This window comes from Heterocephalus glaber, unplaced genomic scaffold (assembly GCF_053883595.1).
Source record: "Heterocephalus glaber isolate CG9 unplaced genomic scaffold, H.glaber_assembly_v1.0 deba00001733, whole genome shotgun sequence".
Classification (NCBI taxonomy): Eukaryota; Metazoa; Chordata; class Mammalia; order Rodentia; family Bathyergidae; genus Heterocephalus; species Heterocephalus glaber.
In genome coordinates this window covers 1,111,349-1,130,082 of record NW_028258444.1, presented here as the reverse complement: position 1 = coordinate 1,130,082, position 18,734 = coordinate 1,111,349, and the positions used below count along the sequence as shown (strand labels likewise).

The window sequence follows — 18,734 nt, the reverse complement described above, 5'->3', positions numbered from 1 at the left end:
GCATCTGATCAGTCTTATGTTATTCTTCTTTGCATCGTCTAGCAGCTGCTGGATTGATTTCTCATGATCCCTCACTATTTAAAAACTTTTTTCTTTTCCTGCTCACTAATTGCAATCTTATCTTCTGTATCAGAAATTCTGTTCTCACATTGGCTCATTCTGCTGCATAAGCTTTCAATGGAGTTTTTAATCTCCTGGAAATCTGTTTGCATCTGTTTTATGGATTCCATTTGTTTCCTATGTTGGGATTCCATCATGTTCCTCAGCTCCTCTATTTTTTTTTTATCTGTTTCCACTCTAGATTTATTAATCATGTCTTGCACTATGGACACAATCTCTACTGTTATCTGAGAAATTATTTCTGATTTCATTTTTTCCAGATCTTCTTTTGTTGCCAGTTAAGGGAGTCTTGGTGGTTGAGTATCAGATTGTTCCACCTCATTTCTTTTGGGGTTGTCTGGGGTGATTTGGAAGTCTGGTTTTGAGACTTGTTTACATGTCTCCTCATTTCAACAGATGCAGCCTGCTGTGCCTCTGTTGAGGCAACTTTTTGCTCACTCAGTGGTCTTCAATTCTCAGCAATCCACAGAGCTGTCTTTTCTCTGCTGTTCACCAGTACACTAATTTCTGGGTTCAGAAAGGTGGCCTTTTGGATCCCTGAGCTGATCTGTTGTCTGGGTGGGCTTCTGTCTCGTGCCTGTGCACACTTGTGATGATATGTAGGTGTGCCACTGCCTAGGGCCCCTATGTAGCTGTTGTCTGGGAGGGCCTTTGGCTGGGAGCTGTACACCCCAATTCCTGTTGTGAGCAAGCTTCTGGCTAGGGTCTCATGCATTTACTGATGGCATTGGGGCAAACCTCTGGATGTTGCTTGTGTCCCTGTGTAGCTCTTTTCCAGGCGGACTCTTGGCTTGGGCCAGTGTGCCCCAGTCTCTTGGGTCAGGGCAGAGCCCTGGCTGGGATCTGCTTGCAGCTGCACTGCCCTGGTCTACACTGCTGCTCCCCCAACTAAGGTGGTCTGGTGTGCCTTTATTGCAGAGATTTTCTTCACTTTTCTGCTGGGCTTTAATTTTCATCAAAGGGCCTCAGAGAGGTTATTCACTTCTACTCTATCTTCTCAAGCTCAGAACAATGTCCTTTATGACCCCTGCAACTCTGCGGTGTGAATACAGATAAGGGCTCGGCACAGCCGGGGGGGAAGTCATGGCGCCCACACGGCTCACCTCCTCAGTGCGATGGGGTGATGGTATGGTGGCCTAAGAGGCTCCTGGAGGTTATTTTCTTTTAGGGCTTGAAATACCTCACTCCAGGCTCTCCTGGACTTGAGGGTTTGTGTTGAAAAGTCTGCTGTGATTCTGATGTGCTTTCCTTTGTATATGATTTGTTAATTTTCTCTAATTGCTTGTAGTATTTTGTTCTTCTGTTGGGTTTTTGGGATCTTGATTATTATATGTCTAGATGTCATTTGTTTTTTGGTTTTTTTTCATCATAGCTAGTTGTAGTCCTACATGCCTCACTTATCTGTATGTCAAATTCTTTTGCTCTGTTTGGGAAGTTTTCTGTCATTAATTCTGTGAACAGTTTTTTATGTCATTTGTAGTTTCTCCTGCTTTTTCGTGGACTCCTATCAGTCGTATATTATTCTTCTTTGCATCATCTAGGAGCTGTTGGATCAATTTTTCATGGTCCCATACTATTTTTAAGAGATCTCTCTTTTCATGGTCACTGACTGCCATCCTGTCTTCTATATCTGATATTCTGTCTTCACTTTGGCTCATTCTGCTGAGAATACTTTCAAGTTTCTAATCTCCTGGATATCTGTTTGAATCTGTTTCATGGATTCCACTTCTTTCCTACATTGGGCATTCATGCCTTCCATCATGGTCCTGAGCTCATCTATTTTTTTTTTTATCTGTTTCTGTTCTAGAGTCTCTAATCATGTCTTTCATTCCTCTCACCATCTCTGTAGATATCTGGGAAATTATTTCTGTTTTGAATTTTTCTAGAGCCTCATTCATCAATTTTGTTACTTTCTGTGTTATCAGTTCAGGGTGTCCAGGTGTTTCATTATCAGACTTTCCCACCTTGTTTCCCCCAGAACTTGCCTTTGGTGAACTGGAAGTCTGGGTTTGCACCTTGCTTAGGTGTCTTCTCATTTTTATTTTTGTTGTTGGTATTGTTTTTGGTTTAATTCCTGGGTTGATACTTCAATACTGCTTATTTTAAGTATCTTTGTTGTTTGTATTTAGAACCCTTATGGAATGATTGCTTCTCAGTGGTGTCTTCCAGACATAGGTGGTCTTTAGGTTTTGAGTCTCTAATGACTCTGAGGCAATCTCATTTTCAGGCAATCTCTTCAGGGCAACTGATTAGATCAATCACAGCACCTTAGCCCAACTGATATAATCAGCAACAACAATAAAATCAAGCACAGCTTAGAAAATGATAATTTGTGGTAGTTATTAATCTATCACCTTTAACTGTGCAAATTAAATCAAAATTGAGAACCAGCCCAAAATAGTTTATAGTAAATAAACTCTTCAATATAGTAACTTTACCCTTTGGGTTGGGGACTTAGAAGGAGTAGGGGAGAGAGGGATAGATAGGTAGAAGGATAGAGAAAGGTTAGAAGTGAGTCCAGAGGACACAGTAAGATCACACAAACTCTAGGAAACTGTTGAAGACAAGAAGAAAAGACAGAATGAAAGAACAAAGACAAGAACAGAACAACCTAACAGCAATGGGGAAGCTAGAAACTGTATTCACTTTCCTTTACAACTGATGACAACTGAGAGAAGGAAAAAGAGTGGAAAAAAAAAGAAATCCAAATTAGGACAGGAACAGGAAAAGGGAGAGAGATGAAGAACAAGGTGGGAGAGAGAGAGTGAGAGTGAAAGAAAAGAAAAAAAGAAAAAGAAGAAAAAAGAAAATAAAAAATTGAAAAGAAGAAAAAATTAAAATTAAAAATAGAAAAGAATAACTTTGAAAATAAAAAATTAAAATGAAAGGCCTCTTTCAGGGTATGACTGTGCTGTCACAATAAACAACATGGGCAACAGTGTGCAGATCTAAGTCAATTAGTCTCAGCAAGCTGCAGGAGTCCCTTGAGATTCAGGCTACTTTCTGGATGCAAGGCCCAAGTTGAGCTCCCTGAACTCTTGCAGGGTTGAACTCTGCAAGGTTCTACTGCAGGGTCCAGCTGCCCTTTCCCTGAAGATGGTCCAGGTTCTGATGGAAGGTGGTGATCCCTCCAACTTACCAACTACAATGGTCTGGTGTGTCTTTATTGCAGAGATTTTCTTCACTTTTCCAGTGGGCTTCAATTTTCACCAATGAGCCTCAGAGTGGCCCTCTTTCTGTTGTTCACTTCTGCTCTATCTTCTGAAGTTCAGGATCATGGCCTTTATGACTCCCTTTATCTTTGGGGTGTGGATCTAGGTACTGGGGTGGCCAAGAAGCCAGAGGCAGGAGGGGGGGGGGTGCTGCTGGCACCCACAGGGCTCAGCTCCTCGGCTCCTCCTTCACACCCTGGGGGCCAGTACTACAGGCCTTCACTAAGATATTTTAAGAATGGGAAAGACTTCCAGCCAAGCTGCCCCATTGGAAAGCATAAAGGAACAGCCAACAGTTTTTAACAGCTTGCATTCAGCGTGTGCTGACCACATGCCAGACACCTTCCTGAGCACTCTACACAGATTTGTTCAGACAGTTCTTGTTATGATTCCATAAGGTGAATACTATCATTTTCCTACTTTACAGATAAACTGAAGCCCAGGGAGAATGAGTAGCATGATCAATGCTGGACAGCCACAAAATGGTAAAACTGGGACGTTCCCTCAGTCAGCCTAAATGTCATGCCTTTAAATAAAGCCTTCTACCTGCAACAGGCAGTCAGTAGAGGCAGAGGCTCTGCTCCTTCAGAACTATGGGACCAGATTCTCTGCTTCAGTCAAAACTTCATTAGCAGTCAGAATAATGGAGTAGGACTGGACCTTTGGCAGAGGCAAAGAAAGAGTGGGAATTTCATTCCCCAAGCCCTTCCTGCCACATGGACATTATCATTTTTATTAAGCAGCATTTCCTCCTTCCAGATGTAGTCTGGCAAGGGCAGGCTCTACTGTTTCAAGTTTTTCCAAAGCTGAGGGAGAGATTGGTACCCTCAGGGTAGGGAGCCCATGGATAAGAAAAATCAAAAAGGTAGGCTCTAATTTCAAGAAACAGGCTCCACTGAATCTGGGCCTTTATCCCACAGTGTTATAAGATAAACCTAACAGTATCTCTTTTATTTTGTTTTGTGGTACTGAGGAATGATCCCAGGGCTTTCCCTAGCCCCCCTCCTTTTTTGAGACAGTTTTGCCAAATTGCTTAAGCAGGTCTGGAACTTGTGATCCTCCTGCCTTAGCCTCTCAGAGTGCTGAGATTACAGGTGTACACCACCACGCCTGGGTCTAACTGGCCTTTTAAGGGGGTTTTATTGACAAGGAAATGTTAATGGGAAAAAAGGGCCTTGGGCTCCCTTAGCCTTCACAGGTTTTCAGGCTTCCCCCCATGTACCTCCTGCAGCCATGCCAACAAGAGGACTTCAGCATGGCCACATACCACTCAGGGACAGCCAAGAAACATTCTGCTGAAAGCAGAATCAGACTAGTTGACCCAGAAACCCACCGGGAAGGGAACCTTGCTATTTGCCACCAACAGGCAAGTGTATACTTTGAACCAGTGACTAATGTATGTAATTCTCTCCCTTTTGCCATTTCCCAAGTGGCAATTTTCAACCCGTCATGTCTCAGTGTCTTCAGCTGTAAAGTGGGGAACACATTTGTATTTACCACATGGGATCAATGCGAGGATTGGGTGACTTAAATACAAGAAGCCGAAAAGAGTTCCTGGCACAGAGTGAGTCATTAGTGTGGGGTGTTTTTCTGCTGTATTAGCCAACCTCCTTCTCCCCCATCACTATGCTCTGGAATTCATTTATTCACAGGCTGTCAAAACTCAGTGATCAGCTGTGCACTCAGGAGCGATGGACACTCCTAACAACCCTAGACTTGGGAATCAATGAACCATAGATCACCACTGGATGCAGTTGCTTGGGAAGGAGGGAGGTTATGTCTTTGGGTTTTTTTATAAGACAGCAGTAGAATTTTAAGTGGGCTAGTTTTAAAAACTGTATGAGAAGGGTATGTGCATATGTACCTATGTGTTCCAATGCACTGGGCAAAGGCTAGAAGGAAATTAACAACTATGTAACAGTTTCTAGTCACTGGACCCTATTTTGTAGCACTGTCCTCCACACCCCTTTCCCAGCCTCAAAGCCAGAGTCATAACTACATAAAGGACAAGAGTTGTGTGTTTTAGCTTTTCTGGATTGAAGAGGGGGTTTTTTGTTTTTTGAGAACAAGGGCTCACTGGGTAGCCCAGGCTGGCCTGAACTCACAGCAACCTTCTTGCCTCAGCCTCCCAAATGCTGGGATTACAGATGTGTGCCATCATGCTGAGCCCTTGAAGAGTTATTAAAAGTTAAGTGAGAAAAATTTCAAAATAAAAGTATCTGCTGAGCAATGGGATTTGGATTTTCCCTTTTACTCCAAAGTCTAAGGACTCGAGCTCACATTGGGGCTAACTGAAGAAGAGTCCATGGATACACAGGACTCAGAGCAGTCTTGAGCACCTCTCTCCCCTACACCTTGGCTGTTTTCACCCCAGCATAGCTTTTCTCCCCAGTAGGAAGGGGGAAGAGGCACGTCCCTTCCAGGCTCCCAAGTGTTGACCTGGCATCCCTAAGATTCAGGAGTTCTTCCTACCACTCCCCTCTTTCCTCCCCATTCTGGTGTAGCCCTGATACATAGCTGGTATATAGAACCTAATACAACAAAAACAGATTTAGAACTATTTTATTTGAAGAAATTTTCTTCCATAGCTCTAGTTATAGAGTGAATGTTGTTGTAGTGAGTGCTTCATAGGCATCATTACATTTCAGTGAATCATGGCACAATGCTCACATTTTTTAAGCCACACTTGAAATTGAGGCCTTAATAGGACCCTTTTAACAAAGACTCCAACAAAATACAACTATACATTCTACAACCCTCAAATGACTACTACATAGAACATTGTAGGGCCAGCTATAAAGTGCCCCTACTCTGAAGATTTTAAGTGACACAATAATCCAAATCACACATTACTTTTATCAATAATAAACTATGCCAATCAACTGATAAGGCACTAGCCAACCCTACAAAAGCTATTTCAGCACCCTTTTGCTCTTCAAATTGGCCATCTATTATGCATAGTCTGGATCCTGTAGGAATGGATAATGATGGTTATGTCAAATACAGTCATTAGCGTGTGTGTGTGTATGTGTGTGTGTTTCAGAGGATGTTCCTAAGTTAACACAGGAAAGGGAAAAACACTCTTTTGTGAATAAAACATACAGATGGAAAACTACCATTTGGTAATTATCAAAAAAGCAAAATCAACTCATTTTAGTGGGGACTGGCGTCTGAGTGAACAATTCTTACTAATACTTTTCATGAAAGTGTTTACACTTGATCTTAGCCAAAAGGCCGAGAAGCGATCATGAAAGTGTTTAAAAGCATAGGTTTAAACACACATGCACTCAGTTTGCCTCAGTCCAAATTCTTACTTCCTGCTGTCACTCCTTTCACAAGATCAGGATGCTGACCCCTCAGCAGTAAAGCCTGCAGTGCTCAGTGAATATGTGTAAATAAAGCAGATCACATAATTTTAGTGTTTCACAAAAATGAAGTATGGAGATCAAAAATGTAATTTAAAAAAGTACACAGTAAAAAAACTAAAACATATGGTATATTCAAATTTAAAGAAAAACTGTTTTGTGATTACTATGAAATCATGGAGCAAAGGACAGGTTCAGTGAAACCTGAGGGGCTGCCAGACCAGAGTTCAATGTGCCTGATGAGAATGGGCAACTCTGGAAAGGAAGCCTGCTTGAGACAATTCAAGTGGACATTGCTTCAAGGCTGTAAACTCAAGGTCGGAAGCTGCACCTTATTTATGCCTGTGTTCCCAGTTCTTAACACTGTCCTCTACTGACAGACATTCCAAATACGTATTTCTCATAGCCAGGAAATTGGGCTGAATCAGCTCACTACTTTTAAAGCCATTTTGAGAGAGATCTACTCACTTAATTCCTTCACCCTTACATCTAAGATATGGATGGAAAATAGGCTTCATTCCGCTCTGAGAGACTAGTAAAGGGTGTCTGGAAGCATTGATTTGACATAGATTCTGAGATCCAACCCTGGCACAAAGTGCAAGCACTTCATAATGCACTTAAATCCTATATTCCTGTCCCTGGTCTAGGAAGAAGGCATCTGACACTCACCCATCTTCCCTTGATCACTGCTTCTTAAGTGAACTGTATCATCAAGCACTGCTCATTAAGTGCTGGTTGATAAAAAAGACCAAGGCCCTGCCTGGCAAGCACAAGGTCCTGAGTTTGATACCCGGTACCAAAATAAATAAATAAATAAATAAAAGGACCAAGGCCTTTCTTCTCCAGTTACCTCTAAGGTAGGGTCCTACCTTCTCTGGAAATCTGAAAACAATGCATACTCTGTGCTCCATAAACAACTTCACTGAAAGAAAACATTTACTTCATTCTCTGTAGAGAATGCTTTAGAGAAAAAGCACTATACTATATACTTCAGTATAGCTTTGATAGCTAAGGCACTTGGAATTACTTGGAACCTTGGTTTTTTTAAAATGTCAGTTTAATTTTCTTTGGTTTTCATGCTTTATTTTAATCCTTTTGTTTGCCTCATACTAGTATCCATCACCTTCTAAATACTTTATTATAACTTAACCAACATTGTTGAAGTAATCCGCTCTTACACATTCATAATAAAACCTTTTAAAGGATGCTAAGGGGAGAGGCCTCTAAGGGTGCTGAAAGGAAAGGCAGAAAGAGTGACAGACAAACGAAACCATCATCTCCTTGTCCAACCACTTGGGACTCACTCTCCATCACCCAGACTGTCCTCTGTAGGGCAAGCTGCTCCCAGCCAGGAAGCCCCACCAGGGATCATCCCAGCCATCTCCCAGCAACAGTGGGAAGTCGGTGCCCTTCAGAACCATCTCAAAAAGAAAAACTGTGGAAAAGCAATGAATGGGGAAAAAAGAAGTATTCTCAAAGAATAAAGGATAGTCCTAGAGGATGAGGGCAGATTTTCAAAGAAACAATGCCTTCATTCTAAGTACTCCTTAACAAAACAGTGGCACCAATAAGCACAGAGCTGTTAAAACTCCCCTCAAGGTGTTAACACAGCTGATGTGCACACTGGAAAAGTGATGTCATAAAATCCACAGATCTGCTATTACACATTCTACCTTCCCAAGCACTGCTGGCAGCCAAGAATAACAAAGTCTTAGTTGGTAGGAGTCCATCTCTTAAAGAGGCGACAGTATACAAGCAAACATAACATTCACGTGCACATATACATACACATAAAACCTGGTGTGTTAGAGAGCTCTGTGGATGAGTATACTTCACTTGGTCTAAGAGTTTAATCATCAGTATTATTTGAGCCTGTTGGCTCAAATAATGTAATCAGAAAGAGAACTAATTGGTTGCCAGCATACTTTATATGATCTGGTTATTTATAAACTAATCTCCAATTGTTTGTCCAGTACTAATTCAGTTGGCTACAGTATTCTGAATATATCAGTTTAAGCCTTGAAAAAATCAAGCTCTATAAAAACAAAAACAAATTCAAATTTTTTCTTTCAGTATCAGGATGGAACTCAGGACCTTGTGCTTGCGAGGCAGGAACACTGTCAATGAGCCAAATCCCTAGCCTTGACAAATTCAATTTTTAAATGTGTATAATAAAACTACAGCGCACTGGAAATCCAATTCTACAATGAATATTAAAAAATCTATTATTTACCATTCCCAGGAATATTTCAACTCAAATTTTTTTCTTAAAAGAAAAATGCTCAGCTGGGGATTTAGCTCAGTGGTCCCGCTGCCTGCCTCACAAGCACAAGGTCTCGAGTTAGATCCCCGGTACCAAAAGAAGGAAAAATGCTTAGAATTTGAGAATGAATGGGTATGATTTAGAAGCCCTTAAATGGAGATAGATGTGGTGCTGCATACCTGTAATCCCAGCACTCAAGAGGCTGAAACAGGAGGATTAAGAGTGTGAGGCCAGACTGAATTACAATAGTCCTTAAGAGAGAGACAGAAAGACACAGAGACAAAAAGAGATTGACTTTAAAACACCATTATAAATAGACTGATAGAATTATTTTGGTAATGCCAGGCATGGTGGCACACGTCTATAATCCAAGCACTTGAGGCAGAAGGGTTACTATGAGTTCAAGGCCAGCCTGGACTACACAGCAAGACGCTGTCTCCAAAACAAAACAAAAAGCATTTCCACACACACAAGAATTATTTGGTAACAAGATACAAAGACCCCTCTCCATGTCCAAAATATAGGCTTACTCACATTAACCTAATAGAAGTGCTCCTGAAAAGTCATGCAAAAATGTTTTTATAATTAGTTTCTTCTTTTAAATATACTAGAGGCCATGGTTGTTAAAAAAAAAAAAAATCCTGTAGTGACTTCGTAAATGAAAAACTCTGTTTTTAGCTCCTATGCATCACATCTGCATACTACACAGCATAACTGTGGAATATGTGAATTTACTATGACCATTTTTTTCTACAGAGCTTTCTTAAAGCAAGGCATGCTTTAACTAAAATTACAGCCTGCTCTAATACAGTTCTGGCTGCTATTTGTGCAGAGCAATGGCCTTTGGCTAGCAAGTCAATAGATTCTCTATTACAAATTACCAGATAATCTCAGAAAGTATTTAAGCAAAATAAAATTTTTCTAATTTGTTTTGTTTTTTGGTCCTGGGGATTGAACCCAGGCCCTCCTGTATGCATGTGTTCTACCACAGAGCTACACCCCAGCCTAGGTGCATGTTTCTGAAAAACACCATTCTATGATTGGCAGATGTTTTACCCACTGTTAACTGGCTTAGTGGAATTCCTGGAGCTATTTCACTAATAGCGCTGTGTGAACTACATTCCCACCCAAGGCAACTCAGCACTTTACCTAACTTTAGGAAGACCAACAGAGAAAAGTCCACTTCTAGAAGAACTTCTTCTCCTCTCTTTCCAGCACAAATGCTTTAAAGCCATCCTCATCTTAGTCCACAAAAGCAAAACATGAATTACAAAGCTAAGATTAAATTAGAAAGCATACCAATTTAAATATGATAAAGTTTTGTTTCAATCTTTAAACAAAAGTCAAATACATTCAATAAAGGAACTCTTAAAGGCAAATTATTTTTCTTATATGGTATATCCTTTCCTTTTCAAGTTTAAAAAAACATGTACCTATCCATCCTTTTACACCTTTAAAATATACAATGTCTGGGAATGCAATGTTTTGTGAACCATATAATTTCCAATTTGCCACATATGAAGTAAGAGGTTTTATCAGTCTGTTTATTCAGCATCCATAATTGGAAAAATAGCTGGGAATAATTTTATGCTAGTTGTGGTGGGAATGAATGCATTCAGGGATCCATTCTAACATTTCATTATTGTAGGTTTCCTGCAAAGTAGTGCATGAATAAATATTTGAACACAGAACCCTTCTATAAACATGTTGGAAATATCTGTGGATAGGACGAGGGGAGAGAGAATGGCAACATTAGTATTAATATGTTTGTCATTAACATTAATATGTTTGTCAAGTAAACAATAAACAGAAAAGAGAACCTCTCACTTAAAATATTAATCCTGGGCCAGGGATTTAGCTCAGTGGTTTCGCTGCCTGCTGCACAAGTGCAAGGACCCGAGTTCAATCCCTGGTACCAAAAAAACAAACCAAAATATTAATCCTATTTCAAGTAACCTAAATCTAAATTAATCTAGATCTAAATTAAGTTAGGTTTAAAAACCATTTTTGCCATTCACATCAATTAGTCCTTTACTAAGCTAGTTTTTAATGATTCATTTCAGTTACTGGACCTAGTATCGTGTTTTGATGAAAACATACCAAGGATTTGCTCCTGTAATTTAAAAATCAGTAATTTAAAACATAATACACTTCTAGTCTCTTTTTTTCACAACTTTTCAAGTAATTAGTTTGAGTAAGCTTATTACAGCTGCCACTGGTATATATGTGACTACTTTAACATACATTTTCCCTTTAAAATTCAGTCTCCCTTGTGTATGTGTGTGATGTGTATGTGTGTGTACATCTTGAACCAGGTTTTCTGAAAAAAACTAGATCAATATAGTCATGTTTCTGTTTTATTAGGCAGATAAAGAGAAGAAACCAGCAAGTTATGTCCAAAGGCTGGGAAACGCCGAAATGCTTCCCAGCTGTCTGAAAAAATATTGTACTTAAGGAAAACACGATGCTCCAAGCTGGTCGAGAGAGTGACATCTCTGCTCATGATGTAGATGCCATCATTATGGAGTGCGCAGGTCAGGTTGAGACCTGACTTGGATGTGTTCTCCTTGAGGTAGAGCCACTGCCGCGTGACCGTGTTGTAGGACTGCACAGTGAGCATGTCCTCACTCTGGCTGCTTCTTCGGTTGGACCCAAGTTCGTGCAGACACCCACCCACAATGTAGATGGTCTCTTCCACAGACACCATCTGCTGCTTCCGAATATGGACATCACAGGTTTCAAACAGCATCCAGATGTCAGACGTGGGGCAGTACTGCAAAATGTTCATGTTACGGTCTGAAATAGAAAAAAGCCAAATGGTGATTCAGCCACCAGGAGCACCATGGCCTACACAGGCTATGTATAAGCATTTCATCACAGAAAGTAAAACTGTTTTATCAAAATGGATAGGGCTGGGGATTTAGCTCAGTGGATCCACTGTCTGCCTCACAAGTGGAAGGTTCCGAGTTTGATCGCCGGTACCAAAAAAAAAAAAAAACAACAACAAAAAAAATGGATAAAGGAGAAACAGTTTTCCAAATGACTAGGGAAAGATGCATTTGGGTTCAGAACTGCCTGCCCCCTTTCAGGCATGTCCCTCCTTGCACAGTCGCAGAGTCAAACCCAGAGGAATGCGCAGCTGTGAGGGGAACACAGTTTCTCCACCTGCTACTCTCACCCTTTGAGCTACCTGATCAGAGTCAAAAGAATCAGAGCCCAGAGCCTCATCAACAGCTACAGAATGACTGACTGGGTAATACAAGAGGCAGGATGGGTCAAGATGGTAGCTCAGAGGCACTGCACCTGCCTGGCAAACACAAGGTCCTGTTCGATCCCTGGTACAGAGTGGGGTGTGGTTTGGGCTGAGCTCCCCAGGTCTAGTCTTTTAAAATTTTTCCTCCCAGTACTGGGAATTGAATTCAAGACTTTCACACTGAACTACATCCCGGGCCATTTTTATTTTTTGTTTTGAGACAGGGTCTTGTTAAGTTGCTCGATCTGAGCTGAAACTTGCAGTCCTCCTGCCTCAGCCTCCCAAAGTGCTGGGACTACAAGTATGCACCATCACACCCAGTTTAGGGGTCTATTCTTTACATCTGATTTTAAGAAACATGACAAATAGCAAGGTAATGTATCCAGGTACCACCCAGAGAAAAAGACACAAAATCATAAGTAGGGGAAATTTAAGTCTCACCTCCTGCCTTTTAATAAGGCATAGACTCATTTGGCAAGCCTGATTTCCAATTTTAACACCAGAGACACACTAGCAAAGACTTTTCACAGGACACTAGTAAAGGAAGAAAGGAAGGAAGGAAGGCAGGTAGGAAGGAACAAGGAAGGTCAGATGGACTGCATGAAAGGCTGCTTTGATATTTTTAATAAATGCCATTATTAATTTTCTTAATTATTTTTAATTAATACCTAAGCTATCTTCTTTTTTTGTTTTGTTTTGTTTTTTGTACTGGGGATCAAACTCGGGACCTTGCACTTTCAAGGCAGGTGCGGTGCCACTGAGCTAAATCCCCGGCCCACCTAAGCCAACTTTAGGGAAAATCACTGCATCCTTTCTTTTCTTTTTTGGTACCGGAGATGGAACTACGGACCTTACACTTGAGAGGCAGGCAGAGGAACCACTGAGCTAAATCCTCGGCCCTATATCCTTTCTTTTTGAAAAATACTTGTGAAATTTAAACTAGGGTTTTTTGTGTGTGTTTTTCTTTTCTACAGGAAAAAATAAATGGAGTAGCCTCCACAAAGAAAAAAAGTGTTCTCAGTTACCAATACCTTTGCAGTATAATTTCAGGTCAGGGATTGTGATGCCCCCACCTTGTCTTTGTTGCCTAGAACTGCCTTTGCTATTCTAGATATTTGCTGGTTCCAAATGAATTTAGGATTGTTTTCTCTAATTCTGAAAGATATACTGTTGGAATTTTGATTGGAATTGCACTAAATCTGTATAACAGTTTTGGAAGTATGGCCATTTTCACTATATTGGTTCTTCCTACCCAAGAACAAGAGATATCTTTCCATTTTCTGATATCCTCTTCCATCTCTTTTATCAGAGTACTATAGTTTTCAATGTAGAGGTCTTGAGAGCTGGGGATGTAGCTCAGTGGCACCGCGCCTGCCTGGCAAGCGCAAGGTCCTGAGTTCAATCCCTAGTACTAGAAAAACAAAAAACAAAAAAACAATGTAGAGGTCTTTTACTTCTTTTGTTAGATTGATTCGTAACTATTTCACTTTTCGGACACTATGTAAAAGGTGTTATTTCCCTAATTTCTCTGTTCGTGACTTATTATTCATGTACAGGAAGGACTGATTTTTGAGTACTGACTTTGTATCAAGCTATGCTACAGAATTTGGTTATTAAGTCTAGAAGTCTTTTGGTGGAGTTGAGTCTTCTATGTAGAGTATGATGTCATCTACAAATAATGATAATGTAAGTTCTTGCTTTCCTATCTTTATTCTTTCTCTTTCTCTTGTCTAATTGCTGTGGTTTATGTTTCCAGAACTATATTGAACAAGAGTAGTGATTTTGGACATCCCTGTCTGATTCCTGATTTTAGAGTGAAAGCTTTTAGTTTTCAGTATGATGTTGGTACTGATCTGTTGTAGATGGCTTTTATCATAATGAGATAAAGACCAATTTTATCACGAGATAAAATTCCAATTTTCTGTAGGATTTTTACCATGAATGGACATTGGACTTCATCAAATGCTTTTTCTGTGTCTACTGAGATTATACGGTTTTGTCCTTGGCTCTGCTAATACAGTGTATTATATTTATTGATTTGCATATGTTGAACCATCCCTGCATCCCTGGGATGATTCCTACTTGGTCAGGGTGTATGATCTTCTTGATGATTTGTTGCATTCTGTTTGTCAGTATCTTACTCAGTATCTTACTGAGGATTTCTGCATCTTTGTTCATTAGAGAGATTGATCTATCTAACTCTCTTTTTTGGTTGGATCCTTCTCTGGTTTTAGAATCAAGATAATACTTGCTTCCAGGTATGAATTTGAGAGGATTTCTTCTCTTTCTATTTCATTAAAGAGTTTGAGAAGTACTGGCATTAGGTCTTCTCTAAATTTCTTGTAGAATTCAGCATGAATACGTGACAGCCTGGGCTTTTCTTTGTTGGTAGGTTTTTTATTACATCTTAATTTCATTGACCGATATTGGTTTATTTAGAATTTTTGTATTTTCTTATTCAGTTTTGGTAATTCATATGCATCTAGGAATCTGTCAATTTCTTCAGTGTTTTCCATCTTATTAGAATACAGGTTCTTGAAGTGGGTACTGATGATCTTTTGGATTTCTACAGGATCTGTTGTGATTTCACTCTTTTCATTTCTACTTGCATCAATCTGAGTCTTTTCTTTCCTTTTTTTTCGGTACCAGGGATCAAACTCGGGTCCTTTAATTTCCATTTGCTTGTGAAGTTCTTGTGGTTTGCCATTGATTTCCACTTTCACTGCACTATGAAAAGATAATATGCATGGAATAATTTCAATTCCTTTGCATTTACTTAAGCATGTTCTATGAGCTAGTATGTGGTCTATTTTGCAGAATGTCCAGTGTGCAGCTAAGAATGTGTATTCTGATGTTGTGGGGTGGAACACTCTGTAGACATCTAGTAAGTCCATTTGCTCTTTTTCTGGGTTCCTGATACACAACATATTGTTTTCTTTCTTTTTTCGGGGGGGGGGGGGGTACTGGGGATCGAACTCGGGTCCTTGCACTTGAACAGCAGGTGGCGAAACCACTAAGCTAAATCCCCAGCCCCACAACGTATTGTTTTCCATCCTCTGACTTTCCGTCTATGAATTTCTTTTCGAATTAAATGTGTTTCTTATATGCAGCATATTGTTGACTCTGCCAGTCCATTTCTTTTGATTGGTGAATTGAGACCATTAATATGTGATAAAAACAGCATGGTACTGGCAAAAAGAAAACAAACTAAAGGATCAATGGAACAGATTAGAAGATACAGAAACAATTCCAAGCACACTCAGCCACCTTATCTTTGACAAAGGGGCTAAAATCCTTTACTGGAAGAAAGATAGTTTCCTTAGTAAATGGTGCTAGAAAAACTGGGTTTCCACTTGCCAAAGATTATAACTAGACCCATATCTTTCACCATGCACTAAACTAAAAAATGGATCAAAGATCTAAATATTAAAACAGAAACACTAAATCTGCTAGAAGATAGATTAGGTAGAACTCTTGAAGACATTGGTATAGGCAAAGACTTTATGAACAAAGCCCCAACTGCACAAGAAATATCACAAAGAATCAACAGCTGGGATCTCACCTTACTAAAAAGCTTTTTCACAGCAAGAGAAACTATCAAGAGAGTGAAGAGACAACCCATAGCTTGGGAAAAATTTTTGCCAGCTGTTCCTCAGACAAAGGCCTAATATCTACAATTTATAAAGCACTTTAAAAAATCAGATTCCCCCCAAATTTAAAGACCCAATCCAAAAATGTGAAATGAATAGACATTTCTCAGATGCAGAGTACAAACACCAAATAAATATATTAAAAAATATTCAATATCACTGATCATTCAAGAGCTGCAAATTAAAAGGAGATTCCATCTCACTACAGAATGAATAGCTGTAATCAAGAAATCTACCAATAACAAATGCTGGCAGGGCTGTGGGGAAAAAGGAACCTTTCTCCACTGCTGGTGGGAGTGCAGACTGGTGCAACCACTATGGAAATCAGTGTGGAGATTCCTCAAAGAACTAAAACTGGAGGTTCCATTTGACCCAGCTATTCCCCTTCTTGATAACTTCCAGAGAGAATTATAAGCATCATACCACAGTGATATATGCACATCCATGTTTACAGTGGCACAGATTTAAATAGCTAAATCTTGGAAATAGCCCAAATGCCCATCAACCAATGAATGGATAAAGAAGACGTATTTTTTCATACAATGGAATACTACTTTAAAGAAAGATAAACTTGAGACATTCTAGGTAAATGGATTCACCTTGCAATTATACTCTGAAGTGAAATAAATTGGACTGGACACACATGTGTAAATGTCACGTTGTTTCTCTGGTGTGAGAAACTGAAAGTGTAAATGAGGACCAAAATGTATAATAGATATTGAGAAATAGGAATGTTCAAATGGGTAGGGGAACTAGGGAGCAGCCAAGGGATAGAAAGGAAGGGAAAGGAAAAAAATGAGAAAAGAAGGTAAAGGTGGAAACAAAGCTTTTTCAAATAAGAAGGGAGACAGGAGTTGAAGGGAGGGTAGGGAAATGAGACAAAAATAAGAATCAAGATATACCATGTACAGGTACAAATTCCCTATAATGAATGTGATCATTATGTATACCTAAAATGTACCAATAAACTTAATTCATTAAAAAATAAACTTTCTTTTTGTTATTGCTAAACACATTGGAAGGGACAGCTTGGCCTGAGAACTGCATACAACTTAAGCCTACAGCGTTTCTATTACTGCAGAAGCTAGTAGAAAGACAGCCAGGTATTGGGGCAGATACCTGTCATCGAAGCTGCTTGGGTGGAGGGATCAGAAGTTCAAGACCAGCCTGGGCAACTGAGTAAGACCTTGTCTCAAAACAAAAAGAGCTGGGGATCTAAGTGTTAGAGCGCTTGTCTTGCATGCAGAGCCTTGGGTTCAACCCCCAGTACTGAGACAGACAGACAGACAGATATGAGAGGGGCAGAGACAGAGATGCAGTGACAGGCACAGACAGAGACAGAGAGACATAGACCATTCATTTTCTCCTGGGTTTGCAACCTCCTCCTTCAGCCCCTGCTCTTGAGACATAAGAACTCACCTACATTTGGCAACGCTTAGAGATCTCCACAGCCTGTCATATAGGTGGTACATGCCTGCAATCCCAGAATTCTAGTAGGCTCAGGCAGGAGGATTACAATTTCAAGCCCTGCCTGGACAACTTAATGACTTAGCAAGACTCTGTCTCAGTATTAAGAAACAAAAACAGAAGAAAAAAAAAACATTTCAAAGAGCCAGGATTGCAGCTCAGCGTGAAGGCACTACCATAAAAAGAAAAGAGCTCTACAGCCGTATTTGGTACCAAATACTTCCAGAGAGGGCACAGAGAGACCAACATGTACACATGTCCCTGCACCTACGGAAACTTCAGAACTGTCACAGCTGTAGGAAGCGGTGGATTTGCATCCACATTCAGACCTTAGCATACTCTTTACTGCAGCTCCTGGATGAAGCTCATGTAGGAGATGGCCCAAAGGAGTTTGGGTACTTGTCACCAGGAAGTGTTCCTGATCAGTAACTACCCAGTGAATGAACAAAGTACTCATTCTAGGGATGCTCAGGCGCATTTCTCAGTTCCAGCCCTGAAGGTCTTCCAAAGGTCTTCCAAAGGTCTTTTGCAAATGTTTTCTCCCCTCACCCAACTCAGCTTAGGCTACTGAGGCTGTCTGAGTTACTGAGACAATTTAGTTTTTACATCTAAAATTGATTCTGAAGCTTCAAAACTCACTTTTCTTCCCTTTATAGTTATCGTGACTTTCTATTGAATTTCTCATTTTTTCAGTTTGACAAAATATTAAGATAATCAAATAGGTATTAAAAATCATAAACTATTATTTATTAAATCTTTAAAGTCTCTTTTGACAAAGTCCAACACCTGTACATGATAAAAAGACCACAGGAAACTGAATAGAAGGTCTTTGTCTCAATCTGATAAAAGCCATCTATGACAAACCAACAGCCAATATCATACTAAATGGACAAGAAAAAATCAGAAATAAGACAAGGATGTCCACTACTACCACTCCTGTAGTTCTGGAGACACTAGCCAGACCAATGAGACAAGACAAAGAAAAGAAATAAAAATAGGAAAGAAAAAAGTGAAATTATCATTATTTGCAGATGACATGATGCTCTATATAGAAGACCTCAAAAACTCCACCAAAGACTCCTAAACTTAGTAACCAAATTTGGCAGCATACCAGGATACAAAGTCAACACTCAAAAATCAATAGCATTCCTGTAGACAAATACCAAACTCACTGAGAGAGAAATCAGAGAAACTACACTTTTTACAATAGCATCCAAAAAAATGAAATACTGAGGAATCAATCTAATGAAGGAAGTAAAAGACCTTTACATTAAAAACTGCAGTGCTCTGAAAAAGGAGATCAAAGAGGATATGAGAAAATGGAAAGATATCCCCTTGTTCTTGGATAGGCAGAACCAATATAGTGGAAATGGCCATACTTGAAGATTTAACGCAAACCTAATC

At 39.9% G+C, this 18,734-nt stretch overlaps 1 protein-coding gene across 2 annotated transcripts in view; it reads right to left on the bottom strand.

Moving 5' to 3' along the window:
• Positions 1–5,878: 5,878 nt before the first annotated feature.
• Klhl42 (kelch like family member 42) overlaps positions 5,879–18,734 on the bottom strand; it is a 68,095-nt gene continuing 55,239 nt past the window's right edge. For both annotated transcript variants that reach the window (XM_004874679.4, XM_087200259.1), the window contains one exon: positions 5,879–11,756. In XM_004874679.4, coding sequence (XP_004874736.1) covers positions 11,305–11,756 — 452 coding nt within the window. In that variant the 3' untranslated portion in view covers positions 5,879–11,304. The remainder of the gene's footprint in view (positions 11,757–18,734) is intronic.